The following is a 22,592-nucleotide window of genomic DNA, read 5'->3' on the forward strand; positions in this document are numbered from 1 at the left end:
AAATAAATGTCCATTCTAGCATATGTATAAACCAACCCTAACCCAAACAAGATTTTTCCTTAGTTTTAAATTTGTATTTGTCATTTTTGCCGTACATTATTTCCTTTTGTTCCAGCGACGGCAAAACATTGCAGAACAGCAGGGATAAATTATGCAGTCTCAGAGCCAGTATGAACTCAGTAAACTGTTGCATGATTTTGGCCTTAAGTTCTTCAGAAATAAAGAAAACATAAAATTTTGAAACTATTTCATTCAAATGTTTGCATCAAATTTCAAATGTAAGTTTCATTCAAATGTATGTATGTATTCAAATGTATGAAATAAAAGTAAATAATACTGTAACAAAAATTTTAAAAAATCCTTATTTAATTCAAACTTACATGAAAGTTCATTACAGTAGAAACAATGAACAATAATATTAACTGATAGAGGTTACAAATTATCTCCTTTACATTTGCAAGCTTCTAATATTAATCTACGCATAATGGAGGACAAATGTCTCCATGAGAAAATGAAAAGGATTTTAAAGCAAACAATGGCAACGTTGTACAGAAAAAACATTTTTATCTCCAGCATGTGAGAATCTGAATTTATTAAAAATTTATTAAGAATTTATTAAAAAGTGACCCTTATCAAAATATAACACGCATACGTCAATTCTGATGCAAAAATATGGAGAAAAGATGGTATTTTTACTCGATAATTTTATATATGGCATTAATACGTATGTAAAGGTATATAAAATTTATGGTACGAATATACTCGGTTATAAAAATCAAAGGCATGTCATAAAGAAACTCAAAAATGTTTTACATATGTAGATGATTTTAGTGAAATTATATGTGACACTGTCGTATTTTTTGTATGAAATGTTTGAAACAGACGTAATATGAAACATGAAATGCTCAGAAGAGACGAAGCTCTGCCGGAAAATGAAGAAAACAGGGGCAAATCCTTTTAACATTGAATAAATGGCTATCTCGCTATATTGGCGAGTATTGGCAAATTTGCGATGGTTTTGGTGACTAATTTTCCTCAGCAGATTTGGCGAGAAATAGTCAAAGTCGTCAAATTTGGCGACCTTTTCGGCCCTTATATGTCTTCCAGTAATTTCCAGAAGTGGAAGGTACTAGAGATTTCTCGGCGGCCGGGGGAAACCTATATAGACAGGAAAGAGCATCAGCTCTTAGTTTTTCCTTAGTTCTTTAGTTCAGCGCTGAGTTCCGAGTATTGAGAGATCTCCGCAGTAGATTTGCCTTTTTAGATGTGCTTTGCATTCCGTTGTGTTTAACGTTCTCAGCAGTTTGAAGTGTAAGTACTGGTTTTAGTCTGTGATATAGAAAAGAGCTGTATGAGTATTTTTGTGAAAGTGCCAGAACTCTAAAGTGTTTCTTTGGGTAAAAATATATTTTATAAAGTTATCATGGGTTCTGTGTGCATTCAATCTATTACGAACCCGTAAGCATTACGATTAGCATAAAAATGGTAAAGAGATGATTAAAATTTACAGATTTATTCAAGGCACTTCATTAATTAATCAGAAATATGGTTACACATTCGATCACATTGTATCCAGACAGTATCATGGCTACGGAAAGTAAGATAGTGTTACTGGAAAGTAAGTTTTTTAGGCTGAAGATCAAGAATGCAAAACATATTGAATTTATTGCTTTTTCGGCAGGAAACTGCTTCCGCTATCATCATAGGTATGACTTTCTAGGATGTTCCCTGTTGCAAGAAGTCATTTTCTTCCCTTTTCCTAGAATCAAAGGCAAAAAAAGAATGCTACATCAAAATCACATTTAGGGAGTCTCAGGGCGTCATGATTATTCTAGTATGCAACTGTCCATGCTGTAACAATTATTAGCTTCTGCATAATCAGCGCCATTTTGGTCAATGATAAACGCTCGTGTGTGTGTAAATTGAAATGAAAAATATGAATTTTGGTCTACTATTTTCTTTTCCTCTCAAAAAATACAGTAAGATAATATACTTAAATGTGTAGCCATGTTTCTGTTTCACCCTATAGTTCAATATTTCTCAAAGTTTTTGCGTTTAGAATGTGCATGAGATAATATTGAAATTTCGCAGAAATTAGAAGTTCCCAATATGTTTAATACTATAATTGGCAATTCTGTTTCAAACAGATTTACATCGTCCCATTGATTCGTTTAATAGGTTAGTCTTGTTTAATATATTTTCAATTTAATAGGTTAATAATTTTTATGGCACTTTCACATAAAGTCAGATAAAAGAAAAAACAATCCTAATCCTAGTACCTGTAGAAGAAGAAGGAAATTTACTAATGAAAAATTTGTACTATTGAATTTGTACTAGTAAAATTTGTACTTTGTTTTAGTTTTAATTTCATACCTTTAAACCTTCTCTATGTAGTCTAAAATCTTATCACTGATTTCTAGCTGATATGATTACAAGTAGAAGTGGAACAATCTTAATGTTTATTAAATTTCATTCCTAAAAGCTTTTCGAAACTTTAGAATCTCGAATCCTTCATATGAGAATGATAAGAGAAGAGGTTTTAAAAGATTTTGTACAGCTAAATTTCAAATCTGCATGGAAAAAAAAAAAAAAAAAAGTAAAAATAGAATTTCTTAAAATAAATCTATATTTGTTAAGAAGTTAGAAATGAAATTTATTTTGAAGTTAATTTTCTCAATATAATCTCTCTATCTCTCACATTCATACACAAACAAACAAACAGGAGAAGGTGAGTTAAATGATGTAGAGATTATAAAATTTATTTTAAGTATCAAAATAAGCACTAAACAGGGAATGCTAAAACTCTTTTCAGAAAAACACATGTGATATTCAGGGTGGCCACAACGTGATACTGATAATCCAAGCCCAAAGAAATTTCAATAGTTGGTTTCTTTTCTTGAGATATCTAGAACTAGATACAAAAAATATCTACGTTTCCAAAATTTTCAACTAAAACTTTTAACTTAAGACTCTCGAGATTCCAAAGATGGAAAAAAATGCGAACATTTGTGTACTTGTTTTGGATTATTCGCAAGATGCGAGGAATTCGAGGATTCTAATATCTCATCTTTAAGTATGAGCCATACTCTAAATACTCAAAATCCAGAGCCTGTTGCATCCTCCATTTGGAAAGTACATTATTGCATTGTGGAGACATTATCGCATTTCTAAATGGAGTATTTTGTATGTTCAAATATTTAAATTTTGCTTATGGGAACCCCTAGTTTCTTTATTTATAATTTTTTAAAACATTTAAAGGCATAATAAATAATGGTACCAAACTGAAGTCACTTTTTTCAAATGCAAGTTCATAGGAAATAATTCAGTTCTCAGTTATGGTTGCAGAACCTTCAACGACACCTGACAGACCTCAGGAATTCTGAGGAATCGTGGATGGGAAACTGTGATTTTAATTATGCAAATGCTTTAAAATAAGAAAAATAACAATAAAAATGCCTTATTAGCTATTGCAATAATTAAAGCATTTGCGAATTTTGGGGAATGAAAAATTAATATTAAACATATTAAAATTCTCACAAATGCATAACTTTTATTACGTTGTGTATTTGTGAAAATTTTTAAATGAGCTAAAAGAGGACTAAAATGGAGATGATAAAGTAGTACAAAAATATAAAAATAGAAATAAGGATATATTTCTACCTAGTAGGCACATTATACATACTCATACTAAAGTCTTTGATTTTCAATGATGGGCACCACCCGTTATACGTGCTGTCCACTACTAAGGCCGGAAGTGGTGGTCTACTTATTACGGAGGCACTTGATTGGTGGACCACCATTGCCTCCTGTGAAGGGACAAAAAATTTACATCCATGCTTTGTCCGGCATTAAATATTAGGCACAACTGTTTAGTTACCAAAGACTGATGATAGCAAATTTTTGATATGGCACAGATTATTTCTTTCACGACAGACAGGAAAATGGAAACTAAATCAAAAAAAGAAATATTCCGACTAAAGCAGCTAATCCCAACGCTCCAGCTATCATTCCTAATACTTTTCCCTGCAAATGAAAAAATAAATAAATAAATAAATAAGAATCAAAAATGAATATTTTATCAAGTTTAAAAATTTAATACAATAATGCAAATAAACAGAACATTATAAATTTATGAACTTTTAAACTGTATAGTTAAGTAATACTAAGAGAACTGTTAAATTTAGAGTTATAATTTTCCCATGTAATCTTTTATCTATGTTTTTATGTGAAGATTATACATTTAATGATGCAAGCAATGCCTATCTAAGGGGAAATTTAATCAGTAGTTTAACTTTGAATTGAAATTTTTGATAAACACAAACACAGATGCATCTTGATATTCGTCTGATCTCAAGGCAGAGACAATGCAACACTGTGAAAAAATCGGGTCCGTGCCGTGACACTTAGCCGACCGGACACTTAACCGACACCATTTAGCCTACATGACATTTAGCCGACAAGGACACTTAACCGACAGTTCATTTAGCCGACACGGACATTTAGCCGACAGGACATTTAGCTGATACACGGAATTCGGCGTCAGTACATTTAGCTACGGCAAAGTTAACTGTCTAGACATTTAGTCAACGGGACACTAAGCTGACAGTGACGTTTAGCTGACGCATGCCTAATGATTATTTAAATTTATTATTATAAATTACAAAATTTCTCGACTTCTCCATAAGTTCAATATTTAGGTTATTTTTTTAGCTTATCAGTAAAATTCAGTTTTCGATTCTTGAAGATCTGATATGTGCTTTTAATTATTGTGTTAATTTAGCATTGTTTGATGTGTATCGTGCTGTTTGGTGTATATTGGCCAAATTGAAAAAGCGCTGAAATTTCTCATCAGCGAATATGAATCAAATTTCGAAAGGAAAAAGAATTTTTTTAGCTAGGTCTCTTAATTACATTTTAATATGGGATCTTCAAAAATTATCCGTAAAACTTTTTCATTTAATCAACTTTCACATCATTAATAATTTTTCTTGTAATTTTCCAATCTCGCTCTTTTAAAATGCTTTCAAATTTCCAATATCTTTACGTTTCATTACTTGTATTGTTCATCACATCATGTTACATTCCTTCCCTTAAAAAAATCGTTTGGCTCCTCCCACTAATGAAATTTCCTTTCCCTGTCAAGAAAATTCTGAATAATGCAATAAAAATTTTTGTTATTCTTGAATTATACTTTTTTATAGAAACGTATGACAGTGAGGGTTAGTTCAACAAATAAATATATTTTGTTATTAAAACTAATTAAAAAAAGTGAATTTTTAAGACCAGCAAAGGTATAAATTATTTGTGACCTCTATAATTTGCAGTTCATTCATACGTGAAGGTTGTCTGTCTTCGACGCTTCTCGCGTTATCAGTGGCGTAGCAAGCATAACTGGCGCCCGGGGCAAAATATCTTTTTAGTGCCCCCTCCAAAAAAACACTTTCAGTAATATAATGTATAGAATATATTCGTAATAAGAAAATAATGCAAATAATAATAAAATGCTGAATCTGCCATAAAATACTCAAAAATATATTAAGAATAGTCACTACCTAACTACATTATCCTTGAATTTGGAAATACATCTGTGTCGGCGAAAAAATCAGACATACGATGATCTAGAATTAGTTAAAAAGGTGTTATTTATTTTACATATTTATATAAGTGTTTTTAAACAATTAAAAGTTTAATATACATTATAGATAAATAAATAGATATGTAGCAACTTTCCTACTACAACTCAACTCTGCCAGTCTGGTAACCCATAGCAACCAAAAACAAAATAATATTTATTCTATTCAATTGTTATAATTATTTAACGATCAGTCTCAAAAAATTGTACTACCATAATTGGTGACCCGTATTTATTATGAATAGCTATCTTCAATGTTGCACGAATATGGAGTTTATATATCAAAATTCTGAACAGCAGTAAGTTACCCAGTGTGATAGGATTCAAATAAGACATTTCACATGTGATTTGAAGCGTTGTGCCATATTCCAATGAGTCAACATATTTTTGTCATAATTTCAGCGGATATATGTATCGTCTGCTGCATTTGAGCCGCCAGTTTCTCTGATTCAAGAAACTGTGTCACTGTATACATATTGATTATTTTTTAATACATATTATTACTGTGCATATTTGATTGATCTAAAGCGCTTGACAACGATGCTGCTTCACAATTGTCGCGAGTGGCAGTTAAGCCACCACCTTTTTGTCGCCGAGACCCATCGTTATGGTTCATTCAATTGGATGCGCAGTTTAAATTGAGTCACATTACTGCCAACGAAACTCGATTTTATACAGCGATCGCCGTGTTAGCATCAGAGGTACTTCAATCAGCTTGTGAAATAATTTTGAATCCACCGACGACGGACAAATATACATCTTTAAAAAAATTAATTTCTGTTTATGAAGAATCCGAGACAGTTAAAATCCAGCAGCTGTTGCACGATTTACAGTTGGGTGATATAAGGCCTTCTCAATTGCTGTCTAAAATGTCAGACTTAGTCGCCGGTAACCTAATGGATAACATTCTTAAAACATTATGGATGAATAGACTCCCATCTAATATGCAAACCATTTTAGCGGCCAGTAGCTAGCCACTTAAAAATCTTCCCGAAATCGCTGATAAAATTCACAAGCTGGCCATTCCTGCGCAAATACACGCAGTGCAGGCTCCTGGGTCAGGTATTGTGGCGTTACAGGCTCAAATTGATGACTTTTTCAAACAGGTTGCTCAGTTAGTGGCCATTCAAGCTGAAGCTTTTCGCGCAACCACTCCACATCACGTGGTCGAAATACACGTCGTAGCCCACCGAGCAAACGTTATGAAATCCCTCTTCCGGGTATTTGTTTTTACTACCACAAATTCGGAAACAAGGCAAATAAATGCCACCCACCGTGTGTCGTTATAACGACCAGGGAAACGAGAAGGGCCGTTGCTCGAAGTCATATATGACAGCGACCGGAATCTTGCACGCCTTTTCGTCATAGGAGAGAATTTCGTGCTTAAGGTTTCTTCTAGACACCGGGGCTGATGTTTCTGTCATTTCACCACATTTTCAGGAACAAAAGCGCCTTACCAAGTTACAACTTTATGTAGCAAATGGAACACCTATTCAAACTTTTGGTGAACGCCTATCTGTTGATTTAGGATTGCGCTGCAACTTCCAAATAGCCATTCATTATTGGCTACTGTTCTATTATTAGTGCTTACTTTTTACAAAAATTTTCTTTGCTTGTCGATCTTAAGAATCGCCGTTTGATAGATTCCGCAACCAACTTAACTTATCCGGGAGTAATTCGCAATAGTCAATATTTGAGCATTAAACTGATTTCGAGTAACTCCCCATGGCATCAACTTCTCAGAGAATTCCCTACAATCACGCGCACAGTTATGGGTATTTCCGAACCCAAGAACGATGTACTACATTATGTTGAAACTAACGGATCGCCAATTGCCGCTAAACCTAGACGCTTACCTCCGGACAAGCTTAAAGCCTCGAAAGAGGAATTTTAATACATGATGGAACAGGGAATTTGCCGTCCTTCAAAAAGTTCATGGGCCAGTCCGCTCCATCTAAATGGTAAGTGGCGATTATCGCCGGTTAAATGCAGCTACCATTCCTGATCGTTACCCAGTCCCGCACATTCAAAACTGTATGCAAGTTTTAGAGGGAAAAGCTATTTTTACAACCCTTGATCTTGAGCGGGCGTATCACCAAGTGCCTGTTAACCCAGCTGAAACTGGGGTTATTACGCTTTTTGGACTATTTGAGTTTCCGGTCATGACTTTCGGCTTATGCAATGCTGCTCAAACGTTACATCGCTTCATGAATCAGGTGTTAATCGGCCTCGACTTTCGTGTACCTTATTTTGATGACGTCTTAATCGCCTTGTCTTCAGAGCAAGAACACATCACATTTGAGAACAGTTTTTGAAGGTTTTCAAAGGTACGGTGTCAGTCTTAATCCTTACAATTGCGTTTTTGGCCAATCAAGAGTATCCTTTCTTGGGCATGAAATTTCCGCTGATGGCGTTCAACCCGTTCCAGAGTCACCGCTATCCGCGATATGTCCGAACCATCTACAATGAAGGACTTAAGATTATTTCTTGCTATGCTCAATTTTTATCGACGTTTCTTACCTCATGCAGCAACCATACAATCACCTCTGAATTCTTTTTCGGTTGGAAGCAAGAAAAGCGATAAACGCTTTATAACCTGGACCACAGAATCTCGCGAAGCGTTCCAAAAATGCAAAAAGGATTTAATTTCGGCAATAAATCTGCAGTATCCTTCCGCATCTAAACCATTATCACTCTACGTTTATAAGGTATTTCTTCCGCTTTCGTAGCGTGCCTTCGTGGTGTAGTAGTTCTGCACGCTGTGCCGGTACTCCAGAGGTTCGAGATTCGATTCCCGGCGAAGGCGGTTGCTAATTTTTCAATCTCTTTTGCTCCCAAAAGTCCTAATGTCACTACAGTGACGCCCGAACTGAAAGGGGTGTTGGATGAGGATTCTCCACACCTAGGATTTGGCGATTGGGTTCCCTAAAAACACCAGTCGCATTATACACGATATATTATATACATTATAAGCTATTTTTACCACTTCCCTAGCGTGCCTTCGTGGTGTAACGGTAGCACGCTGGGCCGGTATTCCAGAGGTCCGCGTTTTGATTCCCGGCGAAGGAATTGCATATTTTTCATCTCTTCTGCTTCCAAAAAATAACCTAATGTCTCTACACGTTGACGCATCAACAACAGGTATAGGAGCAGTTTTACAACAGAAAGATGAAGAATTATGGAGACTCATATTTTTCTAAAAAACTCTCACCAGCACAAACCAGATATAGCACTCACGATTGCGAATTATGAGCAATTTATGAAGCTATCAAATATTTTCAACATATGCTAGAGGGACGCGTTTTCATGATCTTCACAGATCACAAACCCTTAACCTATGCGTTTCAACAGAATAAAACTTCTCGTCAAATGAGACACCTAGAATTCATAGGGCAATTTTCAACAGCTATCCGTTATATTGAGGGTTTGCAGAATATTGTTGCAGACACCTTGTCTCGTATTGAAGAACTAACCGTTCCTTCGCCAGTAAAGTTTGCTGCCCTTGCGGATGAACAACACCGAGATTCAAAACTGCAAACCCTCTTGAAAAGCAAATCTTCCACCAATCTCAACTTGCAGCCTGAGCAGCTGTCGACTGGAAAATCACTTTATTGTGAAGTTCAGGATTCAAGATTTCAACGTTATGTTCCCTCCGGATTTCGCCATGCCATTTTTAGTCAGTTACATCTTCTGTCACATCCTGGCATCAAGGCTTCGAGGAAACTGATACAGAAACGTTTCGTATGACCTAGCATGCAAAAGGACATAGCCAACTGGACACATTCGTGATTGGAGGGCCAAAGATCTAAAATTGTCAGACACACAACCAGCCAACTTAAAAATTTTAATTTGCCCTCATCTCGCTTCAATCACGTGCACCTCGACTTGGTCGGGCACTTATATTTATTAATAATAATATAATACATGGATACAATTAATTATTATGTATACATTTTTCTTACCTTGGATGAAGCAAATTTATCATTTACTTCATCAAAGTAGACCCTTTCTAATTTTTCTCTTTCCACACTTAAAAATGCTAGATGACTTAGGGGATCTTGTCCCATCGCTGAATGTAAATATGTGAAAATTTATTTTAATTTGCTGAACGAACGTTCATTGTTAGCATTTGATAATGAAGTAGTAAGTAGTATTTGAAGTGCGACTCTTAGGCTTAGAAAAACATTTACTCTATAGATCTGTAGTGGAGTTTTAAGTTCCGTTTCTTTTCTACTGCGGAGTAACGTCATGAATTCATATTCACTGCTCAAAACAGTTAGGGGATTACGGGTTAGGATTATTCAATTATGGCAAAGCACACGAGGGCTATCTACCTAAAGGGAGTGATGTCTTCGTGGAGGACTTTCTAAGGGAAACTGGCTCGTATACACGTTACACATGGGGAAAACCACGAAAACGCCCATGGGATTCGAACCTCGGACCGAACTACCAGTGTTCTGCGTCTGTACCGCTCGGCCGCTGGTGGGCACAATTAGGGGATATTGTGGGTTCGGTATGAAATAACCATATAATCGACAACCTTTTTGAACAAAAGGAAATAGAAGAGCTTATAAAGGAAAATTATAACGTTTACAAGTTGGGAATATGCGAATTCAGTCTGTGACATCGAAATCTATGAGTTTTAGATAAGGAGTAAGGAGCGACCTGCAGTATTCCTTTTGTAGTAGGAGATTAAAAACAATTGACATGCGTTGAATGCTTCGTAGCAGTGAATATATGATGTCTCAGCAAGATGACTTAGTTGAATCGGTAGCCAGGAAGGCCATCAGTCGTTTACAGGAGAGTCAAACGCAATCCATTGTAGCGGAAGCGTTAAAATTTTCCCAAAATGTCATTTCCAGACTATGGAATCGATTTTGGAAAGTGGATATGTTTGAGAAATCGTTTTAAAATAAAAAGCGGAACATATACGTGCATTTCGTTTAAAAAAAATATATCTCTACTTTGGAGAAATAAAGTGGTCAGGAAAAACGTTTTGGTTGATGTACTGCAAAGATTTTATTACACATTTTATCAGACAAATAATTAATTATAATAGTTATTAATTTTAAATATATTTTCCAGAAATCGATCAAAATTAAAACTGAAATTTTCCGGAAAATCTTGTTTGGAGACCATTTGGCGCCCCTGTACGAGCGGCGCTCGGGGCATCATGCACCCCCTTGCCCCCCCCTCGCTACGCCACTGCGCGTTATGTGAGTGAACTCTCCTCGGATATACCTAAGGATACTCGGATCTTACTACAAAAAATCAGGGATGACATCGATCTTGCAAGGGAATGTGTCACTTCATTACAAGGTAAGTGCGCAGTTATGATATCGAATAGATCTGATATTAAGCAAAAAAGCTCTATTAATGCTCTTTCCAATTCTAATCTCAATAAGAGAAAAAAATGATGGTAACCTCCATGATTCTAGTGTAGAGGATGTTTCATTTAAAAAACCTACTAAAACTAGTAAAGGGCTCAAAAGAGTTACCTCTAAAAGTAATATTGTATTGCAAAATAGATTTGCTGAACTAGCTGTCAATGATAATGTAAATTCTAATGTTTTGTGTGATAATAATGAAATTTCTATGCATATTAATAATGCTGATACTAATATGTTACTTGCTAATGCTAATAATAATGATGATAGTACTGTAAATATTAATTGTGATTCTAATGTTGCTCCAGCAGGAGTGCAGCAGCAGCCTAGGGCCCCCCCTATCATGGTCAAACCTAAAGAAGGGGTTAATTACTATGAATTTCTCAAAGATCTTAAAACTCAGTTACCTAATTGTACTTTTTATGGCCGTATTAGCGGTGAATTTCTAAAAGTTGAGCCAGGCACACCAGACGACCACCGCAGTCTTAGTGCTTATTTCATTAGAAAAAAGGTGGAGCACTACGTTGTTAATGCCAAAAACAAAAAGCCCATCAAAGTCTTAATCCGTGGCTTACCAATTGATGCTGACATTAATATTATAAAAAGCTCACTTGAGGACTATGGATATAGTGTATCTAAAGTTGTGCAATTGTCACGTTTTAAGACGAAAGCACCTATGCCACTTTATCAGGCCCAGATTTTGCCATGTGAAAATTTTGAAAAAATCTACGATATCAGATATATGATGTTTTTCCATGTTAAAGTAGAAAAATATGTTTAAAAAATCAAGTCCTTCAATGCCACAATTGCCAGAAATGGCATCACTCCTCTGAAAATTGTTATGTCGCCCCCAGATGTGTCAAATGTGCCGGATTTCATAAAAGTGGTGATTGTGACATTCTGGGACGTTTAGAGACACCCAAGTGTGCTAATTGCCTAGGCCCGCATACAGCGTCTTATAGGGGGTGCCCGAAATTTCCTGCTTATAAGAAAAAACAAAATAGTAATTTTCAAAAAAATTTTACTGTCAGACCTGGACTCAGTTTTGCCCAGGCCTTAAAGCCTACTCAGGCACCTGTACCACCTAGTAGCATAATGTGCCTACGACGAGTAGCATAATGTGCCTACGACTACTGTTTCAGAAGGCAATCTGTCGAATGCTGGTAATTCGTTTACAGTCACCACTGCTGCTGCACCTGCTCATGTTAATCCAATCCCGAGACCTCCTATGCCCAATTTTAATAGACAGTTGAATGATATGCAATCACTCTTCTCAGTTATGAACGAGTTCCAAAGCGAAATTGGTACTAATATACCCACTTTAATTCAAATTTTCAGTAAACACCTGCCATAACTTAGAAGTGCAAATACGTACATGGAGAAGATATACATTTTGTATATAGTAATGAAGGAGGTCAACGGGTTAGGTAAACATGCTAATAATGGATAGTTTGCTTACTATTGTGACATGGAATGCAAATGGCCTAATGCTTAAGTTACATGAATTTCAACTGTTTATAGATCAGTACAGCCCTGATGTCTTACTCCTAGAGGAACACAAGCTTAGTCCTACCTTTTCTTTCAGCATACCTAATTATACTCAGTACAGACTGGACAGAGTGAGGCGTAGTAATCGCAGCCTTGGAGGGGGACTCATCATACTAATTAAGCGCTCCATCGCTCACCACCACACTACATTACCATAGCTTTTAGCACATGAGGCCTTAGCTATCACAATCACTCCACTCACTTCACCACCAATCACTCTTATCTCCTCCTATGTACCAAGCACACACAGATCACGAAGGATAATTTCGCAAGATTTTGATGCCTTATCCAGACTCAATAACAGAATTATCTTTGGAGGAGATTATAATGCACACCACCGCGAGTGGAACTGCAGAAATGACACATTCCTTGGACGTGTAATACTCCAATTTGCCGAAACAGCTGGGTTTACCATTGCAGCTCCACACACCCCAACACGTTACGATCATACTTCAGCTTTAGTACTGGATTTCTTCATGTTGAAGGGCTGTGCCTCTAGACATGTTGAAACTCTGAACGAGCTCTCTTCAGACCACAATCCAGTCCTTATTGACCTGGACGTCTCTGTTCGTAACTCACCGCCCAAGAAGGCCTTTATTACTAATTGGACTGGTTATACCAAAGCCTTAAACAACACCTCATTTTTCATTCCAACACCTCAGATGAGAGATGAGTTAAATGACTTAATTAGCACTTTTACTGATGAGTTGCAAACTGCTCTGCAAAGCAATAGTACCTGCACCACCAACCGACCTAAGAAATGTAACAGGCTGCTAATAAACCTCATCAAAAGAAGAAATGCTGCAAGGAAACAGTGGCAGAGATCACGCTACCCTCCAGACAAGACTCTGCTCAATCAACTAAATCGACAAGTCAGATTCCTAACACAACAGATCGCAGACGAAGACTGGGCTACCTACTTATCCTCTGTTTCTAACGAGGATAATTCAGTTTGGAAGACTACCTCCAAACTGAAAAGATGCCACACCAACATTCCGCCCTTAACTGGCCATGCAGGAATCGCATACACAGAGACTGAGAAAGCTGAGTCGCTTGCCGATCACTATGCTACTCAGTTCTGCACGAACAACATTTCACACCCTTACACAGACAATCTAGTCATGCAAACACTCTCCAATTTCTCAACACAACCCCACACTACCAACATCTCCCCTGTACTGCTTGAGGAGGTCTTTGACTACATCGAGAAGCTGAAAACCAGGAAAACTCCTGGCCTGGACCAAATATCTAATAAAATGATCAAGAACATGGGACTGCACATGCTGCTGAAGCTTACGAAGATCCTTAATCACATGCTCAGGCTGGAGCATTTTCCTACGCTTTGGAAAACGGCAGTCATCACTCCGTTACTCAAACCTGGCAAGCTATCTGAAGATCCTGGGTCGTATAGGCCTATCAGCCTTCTTCCTGCGCTCAGCAAGGTTGCTGAACATGTAATAATGAATAGGCTGCTGACCCATGTTGAAGAACACAACCTGTTGATTGACGAACAGCATGGATTCCGCCGGAAGCACACGACCATCCATCAGTTATTTCGAGTGACGGAACTTATCTCCAAAGGCCTGAATGATAAATCCATTACAGCAGCATTGTTTCTCGATGTAGCCAAGGCCTTTGATCGTGTCTGGCACGGGGGCCTACTCTACAAACTCATCAACCTGGTTATACCAGGGCACATCACTCACATCCTTCACTCTTACCTAAAAGGTCGTCAATTTGTCGTTCGTATTAATAACACAATCTCAACCCCCAGGCCCATCAGGGCTGGGGTCCCCCAGGGGTCCCTTTTCGGTCCCCTATTATTCAACCTTTACACGAACGACATCCCACAAACACCCAATACCACTCTTGCACTCTATGCAGATGATACTGCGATTCTCTCTCAAAGTGCATCTTTTAGCTCAGTCATTACAACATTACAAACTCGCATACATGCACTGGAATCATGGCTTGTCACATGGAAAATCCAAATTAATGTCCAGAAATCTGATGCCATCCTTTTCACCAGACTAAGAAAGGACATCGACAGAAGTATCAAGCTCCATATGTATGGAGAACCAATCCCTTGGACTAAGCAGACCCTTTACCTAGGTGTCATTTTAGACGACCAACTCACTTGGACCCCCCACATTACACATATTCTTTCCAAGTTCCGAGCACGTAAAATTACATTTACCCCCTTAATTGCTCGGAGCTCAGCGTTCTCTCTTGAATGTAAGTTACTGATCTATAAGGCTATTTTGCGTCCTGTGTTTACCTATGCGTGCTCTGTATGGGGATATGCCAGCCCCACTGCCATCAAACGGATACAAACTACGCAAAATGTTGTACTAAGAGAATTGACAAAGAGCCGCTGGTTCATTCGTAATAAAGCTATTCATCAAGAAACTAACATCTTAGAAATCCAAACTTATTTTGCCAAACTGGCGAAAAGATTTTTTGATAACATCAATAAAGTCAATAACCCTACAATTCCCATCTTATATTATGACCCAACGAGTAATATCAACAAAAAGAGACCTCGAGCGGTGCTTCGGCACCTCCTCTAGGCCTTGTGTTACTTCATAGTTATACACACACACACAAAAAAAAAGTGTATATGTTTTCATATTTTTTTTCTAATGCATTGTTTCCCATGTATGTAATTGTATTTAATTGTATTACTTATCCCTGTAAAATGTATGTTCTCAAACTTCTTCGGAAGCAATATCAGGCACTTCTTTTACTCGATATCATTCTGCGCACATTACTTGCACTTCTCTCTCTTCAAGCGTGCTACCCTCAGGGGTAGCAAGGATATCCTCGGTTCTTCAGATGTTCGGAAACTCCCATGCCATTATGCCGGTCTACTAATTACGTCACATACTTCCAAGGACTGTTATGGAACTTTGTTTACATTCCTTTCCACGTGTTAGAAAATCGGACATTGTGCTATTCACGGGGTAACGCTCCTGCGTAGGTACCCGAACTGCAGGACCCCAGCCTTGCCTGAACCGACCCTTCTCTGATTTTAAGCGCGGGATTATCTCGAAGTACGTCCCTTGCCTGGTGCATTTTTGAAGGAGGGGCTGTGTGATCACCGAGGCAAGCGGCAGCACGATCGCTGCGCTCGGTAAAAAAGTGAAAATTTTTTCTTTCCTCTTGGTGATTATCAATTAAATTTCTTTGAAAAATATTTATTTTTCCCCTACAAAACCTATATCATTCCAATGAATTTCGGCTCCGATGTTGACGAGAATAAAACAGCGGACAATGTAAGGATATACTCCAAAAGCCTGGAATTTTAAGATAAGTACTTTTCTTTCATCTAAACTAAATCAAATTTCTATAAATAAGTGCCTTTAAATCAATAAATCTTAATTTTTCATCAGTTTAAAGCATTAAAAAATACTTGAAATTGCCATTGCTTGTGGCTTCCTTTGTGTATCAACTCGAAACAGACGCCAGCGTTATCAGTTCACGTCTGTCAACACTTACAAAGCCCTTAAGGAATCTCGAGAGAGGGAAAATTTGGGGATGAGAGGGATAACTTGGGCATCGCGCTATTTCCCTCTCGGATCTTCTGGATTCTCTTTTCTTTCTAGATCGCTTGAATATAGTTTCGCCTTTAAATAATATTATACCTCACCGATTTTTTCTCATACTGTTCTTTGCTATCTGTTAAATGTCCATATGTAAGGGATGGTTTATTCTTCACCGCCATAAATGAATTTTTAGAACTATGAGCTTATATAAATAACAGTGTGCCTCATTGTGTTATATTAACATTATTTAACTAGTAATAAATTATGATAGTAAAATAATTAATCTTGTAATAAATTATGATAGTTAAATTAATAAATACTGTTTAATTTGTGTTTTTAATACATATACTCAGTAATTTACACACATAAATATATATATATATATATATATAATTTTATTTATTTATTTATTTTTTTGGGTGTATGCGGTTGTGGTCTTGTATTGTATATGGTTCTATGTTGTTAGTCTGCTGCTGCTGCTTTTTGAAAAATGTATGAAAATGTTGAGAATGAAAGTAGCATAAGTTACTTTGGTTAAATTAATATATACTTTTGTTTGATGACCTTTGTTGATATCTCAGTATGCAAGCGTACATGTTACTTTATATTCCATGCTAAATACCTTGATACGAAGCATTTTAACACCGTCAATATTTGTTTTTTCCCCAGTAACACATCTATTCACCATTACCAAACACACTCACTACACAAACACACCTGTGAGACACTATTTATTGTAAATGAAGACAGTTTCTTCTCCTTTTAACTACACTCATGGACACAATCGTATTTTAGGATATTTTCTACTTCTTTTCCTTTTCTTTCTATAGGCTCTTCTTTTTTTTTTTTTTTTTCTTTTTCCCTCTATTATTTTTGGGCCATTTATTTTAAATTTTATTTTGTCCCATCTTTTCTTCCTGGCCTTTTGAACTCGTACAAGATGTACGAATTTCCTTTTTACTCTCCTCAAATATGAAATTGCCCCTCTTTCTATATACCTTTCCTTCGCACCTATGCTTGATTTTTCGCCTATCGGTGCAGAAAGACTTAGCGGGTGCAAAACAAGACATCTGTCTACTTTGTCTGTCTGTCCTGGTGCATTTTCGCTATGCCTAATGAACATCATTCGATCCTTGTGGACCGTTCGATCCTTGTGGATCCTTGTGGATAGATTAAAACGAATTCGAAATTCGGCCGTCCGTTCGGGTGGAGGATTACATTATTCAGAATTTGATGGCTCTAGATACTGTCCTTTTTGTCACAGTGTGAGAAACATACATGTATTCATGAAGATTCTTCATTATTTAATTTCTTTACATATAATAGAGAGCGATAATATTTGGTATCAACAATTTGCAATGAGACACTGACATTTATAGTAAAACAGCGCAAAATGCCGCTTCGAAACTAACAGCCTTTCTAGGCTACCGCCCCCTTGGGCTAATAAATTAAATTAACAGTAAATAAAAAAAAATCTTATGCAGAACTAAAAATAAAATAAAAAAAAAAATAATAATCACTATAAAATACAAGCAAAATTCATTAGTATGGTTAAGTACAATTTTAATATTAGAATTAAATGTATAAAATGTTTAAGGAGTCAAAAGTGTTTATCACTAGATGTACAGTCAAAAGTCGTTAATTCGGAATCCCATAATCCGGAATGATCTATAATCTGGACCTCGAAGCTAAAAACTTTCTGCGCATGCGCCGCGTTGGCACATGGCGTTTTACGCGTGCGCGTAAGACCTTGACTACTGCGCATATGCGTGTGCGCAACTGCAGAATACGTTTTCGCCTGCGCGTTTAATGTATAACGGACGGTGTAAGCTAAAATTATCTAATAATATATTTCAGTTAATGTTAATGATTGCATTGTTCCTTAATCTTCGAATTGGATCCCGCTTATTATTTTTTACAGACTGTAAGAGCAATTTTATAAAAGTAAACTTGAACTTTCGATTATGTCAAATAGAATTTCCGATGCTGGAACTTCCAAAGGATCTACAAAACGAAAGTATGTTTCGATGTCCAACAAACAAAATGTGGAATTGCTGCAAAAAATGGATAAAGACATGACGAATGTGACAGAGAGGTTAGTGAAAACGAAAAAATTTCGACTGACAAGTTAGTCGGTATTCTCGGCACAGCAATTAACGGGACTTGAACAGCGGAATTTTGTAACTGAACAAGAAATTATGTCTTTTTATAGAATTAAAGAGAAAGTATTATCACATAAAACGAAGCAACTTAAACAACTTACATTGAGAGAAATGTTTAATAAAGTAAGCAAATAAATATTAAGCTTTTTTTTTTTTTTTTTTGGTAAATTTTGATACCGTTAGATCATAATTGTTCTTTATTTCATAAATTACGGTTTCATATTTCATTTTTAATTTTAGAATTTCTGCATGCCATCTTACGAGATTTAAACTGATGATCTATAATCCGGAAAAATCGATAATCCGGAATCGCCGAAGTCCCGACGAGTCCGGATTAACGACTTTTGACTGTATAATGAAATATAATTGAAACAAAATTCCTTTATAGTAATTGTGTTATAATACTCATCTATAATTTTAAAAAGGCAGCATAATTTAGAATTTTAAACAAAACCTTCAACAATTCATTTTAAAATATTTTAGTATTTTTTACTTACCAATAAAAAGCATAAAAATTGCTTGTTTGAAATTTTCTATTAGTTCAGATTTAAAATATTATTTTCTAAAAGAAGTAGTTACAAATTTCCTTTCAGCACTGGAAAAGCTAAAATATATCTAGCCCTGAAAGCATGTAATAGCTTTATAATTATTTGGAACGGTAATTATGCTTGATAAATATGTTAAATTTTTAAAAATCAATCTCAATTTCAAAAATAAAAATATGTAGAAATTCTAATTTGCAAAGAAATGAAGTGCTACAACCAGCTTTTTCTTGAACAATTATACACGCTGCATTAGGCAACCACTGTTAAATTTCTGCAAGTCGTCCGTACTCCTCCGCGTGTGATCAAGGTGACAGCTGGGAACGCCTCAGACGAGGGAGAAAATCCATTTGGGTTAGTCTATTTCTTATAAGGAAAAGTGAACGACTTCCTCCGATTTTCTGCCCACTACCGGATGTGAAATGGAGCGAATTGCAAGCATGGACCTTATAAGAAATACACTAACCCAAATGGATTTTCTCCCTCGTCTGAGGCGTTCCCGGCTGTCACCTTGATCACACACGTAGGGTTCTCAGACAAAAGCCCACTGGACGAAAGCGCACGCAACAAAAGCCCACTGCGATAATTGCCCACACGACTATTACCCACACCGATGAAAGCGCACATTGATAAAAGCCCACACAGATAAAAGCCCACATTGATAAAAGCCCATATAGATAAAAACCCACACCGATATATATGCTACGTTAAAATTAATATATTTTCCCTTTTTCTTCAGCTTCACAAAGCAAATTCATGAATAAAGATAAAATTTAAAATAAATTAAATTAAAAACAAGTAATTGAACAATAAATTTAAATAGCGGAACACATTTCATTTTGCGCTCCGGCTGACTTAAAATCCTATATGTATATAGAACAGAGAGTCAATCAAAATACAGTCAAAAGTCGTTAATTCGGACACCCATAATCCAGAATGATCTATAATCCGGACCTCAAAGCTACAAACTTTCTGCGCATCAGTCGCGTTCACGCATGCGCACAGGCGTTTACGAGAGCGCGTGAGACCCTTACGGCTGCGAATATGTTTGTGCGCATGCGCGTTTAATATGTAACGGAGTTATACGCTAAGCTAAAGTTATCTAATTCAGTTAATGTTGCTGATTGCGTTGTTCCTTAATCTTCGAATTGGATCCGGCTTATTATTTTTTGCAGACTGTTAGAGCAATTTTATAAAAGTAAGCTTGAACTTTCGATTATGTCAAATAGAATTTCCAATATATATTTACTACAAAGCGAAAGTATGTTTCGAAATCCGAAATCTGTTTATCAATTTCACGCTGCTCTGCGGTAGAGGGGGGGGGCGCAGAAACGTCATTATTAGATTATGATAGATTAGAAAGATTATGTCAAATAGAATTTCCGATATATATTTACTAATATGTAATTTGTATCTACAAAGCGAAACTATCTTTTGAAATCCGAAATCTGTTTATCAATTTCACGCTGCGGATTGGAAGTTGATCTGTCAGCACTATCCTTATCTTCAGGGCAGATGTTTTTATTTTATTTGGTTTATAATTCCGTACTAAGTGTAGTATTTCATCTCGATATACTCCGTCTTTGATATGATTTAAAGTTCCTCGTCATTATAATTCGCTTCCGATAGTGAAGAAAGTGACCCAGAGGTTATTGAAAACGAAAACATTTCGATTGACTAATTAGTCGGTATTCTCAACACAGCAATTATAGGACTTGAACAGCGGAACTTTGTAACTAAACAAGAAATTATGTCTGTTTAATAGAATTAAAGAGAAAGTATTATCACATGAAACGAAGCAAAATTTAAACAACTTACATTGAAAGAAATGTTTAATAAAGTAAACAAATAAATATTAAGCTTTTTTTTTGGTAAACTTTGATACCCTTTAGATCATAATTGTTCTTTATTTCATGAATTACGGTTTCATATTTTTAATTTTAGAATTTCTGCATGCCATCTTACGAGATTTAAACTGATGATCTATAATCCGGAAAAATCTATAATCCGGAATCGCCGAAGTCCCGACGAGTCCGGATTAACGAGTTTTGACTGTAATAGAATTAAAAACACATACATGTATGTATAACTTTGTGCAATTTCTCTACTTAATTTATTACCTTTAAATGTTATTATTAGTTGTGCTGATACTTTAGCAACTCAATATTTTGTTGATTGAGTTGTTAAAATATCAACGCAACAATTTAAGTATTGTTGTATGGTTATACTGATACTTTAGCAACTCATTCCTCAATACTGAGAAACTAAAGTATCAGCACATCTACACAACAATATTTAAATGTAAGCAGTAAGCATAAATATGCAGAATGAGTAAGCATTGTAAACAATTTTATAGTGCTAACTTAATTTTGATAGTAAACACTGATGTGAACAGATCATGTGTGCAAACACGCCCTGAAAGAACACCATCTACATCACGCCTTTATCTATTGCAATATGTAATGTCCTGAAACATGATGTCTGTACCCATTTCAATAAATAACGCCATAAAACATGCACCTGTACAACTATGTATCGCTATATATATATATATATATATATCATGTAATGTAATGCATTTTACTTGATCTAATTTAACCCCGGCGGTGGCACAACATGCAGTGTTGGCTGGAGTCACAATTTCATCATGACTTGAAGACACCGGAAGGTTGTTGTTTTTCTAGTCAGCGTGTAGAGCTTTTGTCTACTTACTTCAAGTAAATATTATGTGGCTCCCTTCACTTCTATTTAATATAACATCACAAGCAGTGGTCTATATTTTAAGCACAAGGTGGACTCTTGTAAATAGTTAAAAAATAAAGGATAAAAGGTTTCAACCTTTATACTTATTCTGTTGTTACTGAACATCAAGTTGATTAGTGAGTTTGGTTTGGTTTGGTGTATGTGAGCACGGCAAAGCCTCGAGGGCTATCTGCCAGGGGGAGAGGGATGCCATCGTGGAACACTTTCTAAGAGAAACTGACTCATACATATGTTACACATGGGAAAACCCATGAAAATCTCCATACAACCAGCTCATTTGCGGGACTCTTACCTCAGACTGAAGTACCAGTGTTTAGTGATTAACTATTTTTAAGGTAATATGGCTGAGATTATGGTATTTTTAAGGTAATATGGTCGTCAATAGATATAATTCACTGTAATTATCTTCTGATGGATAATGGAATTAATTTAATCTAATGCCAATTAGAAAACGGCTATTTACAATAGGGAGATTTAAAAGCACTATAACTGTAATTAAGAGCACTGTAATTTTTCTTCCACAATCAGCTGTTATGTAAGATCAGCTGCTTTCTGTGTATTTTTCATGTTATCTAACTGATTATCCATACGTCTTGAACAAATATACAGCAAATGCAAGACAAATTATTAAAAATTACAATTTGAAACATTAATCTAATTTTCTATTACTATACATAATACTATTAAGAATTTATACTATAATATGCATACTTAGAATCTAAATACGATAAACATTGAATCTGATGACTAGATAAACGATAAATAAATATTTATGTAGTTACAAAATTTTACTAGATGTTATTTATATGCATAGTTCTTTGTAATCTTTACAATCTCTAATAAAATGCTACATATTTATTACTATAGTTTGAGATGATTGTACTTAAATTTGTAGATATGTTGACTTCTAAGAGTTGTTTCATTCCACCCCCTCCCAAATAAATAAATAAATAAATAAAATGAAAATTAAAAACAGTATTCCAAATTGCTGTAGTTGAAAGATTAAGAGGTTA

The 22,592-nt window shown here is 35.8% G+C and overlaps 1 protein-coding gene across 2 annotated transcripts in view; it reads right to left on the bottom strand.

Moving 5' to 3' along the window:
- Positions 1–348: 348 nt before the first annotated feature.
- Positions 349–22,592, bottom strand: part of LOC118205913 (apoptosis regulator R11-like) — a 99,392-nt gene continuing 77,148 nt past the window's right edge. Inside the window, exons 5-6 of one of the 2 annotated variants that reach the window (XR_015044065.1) lie at positions 3,683–4,023; positions 349–1,759 (exon numbers count right to left, since the gene is read on the bottom strand). Coding sequence is in view for 1 of the 2 variants with exons in the window: in XM_085826982.1 (XP_085683108.1) it covers positions 3,949–4,023 (75 nt within the window). In the remaining variant the exon portion in view is untranslated. Of the gene's footprint in view, positions 1,760–3,631; positions 4,024–22,592 lie in introns of those variants that run through there. The other variant, XM_085826982.1, reaches the window with a different exon arrangement.

Source organism: Stegodyphus dumicola, chromosome 11, assembly GCF_044657685.1.
Source record: "Stegodyphus dumicola isolate Sdum_Otavi_A_Nest chromosome 11, ASM4465768v1".
In the NCBI taxonomy this organism is placed as follows: Eukaryota; Metazoa; Arthropoda; class Arachnida; order Araneae; family Eresidae; genus Stegodyphus; species Stegodyphus dumicola.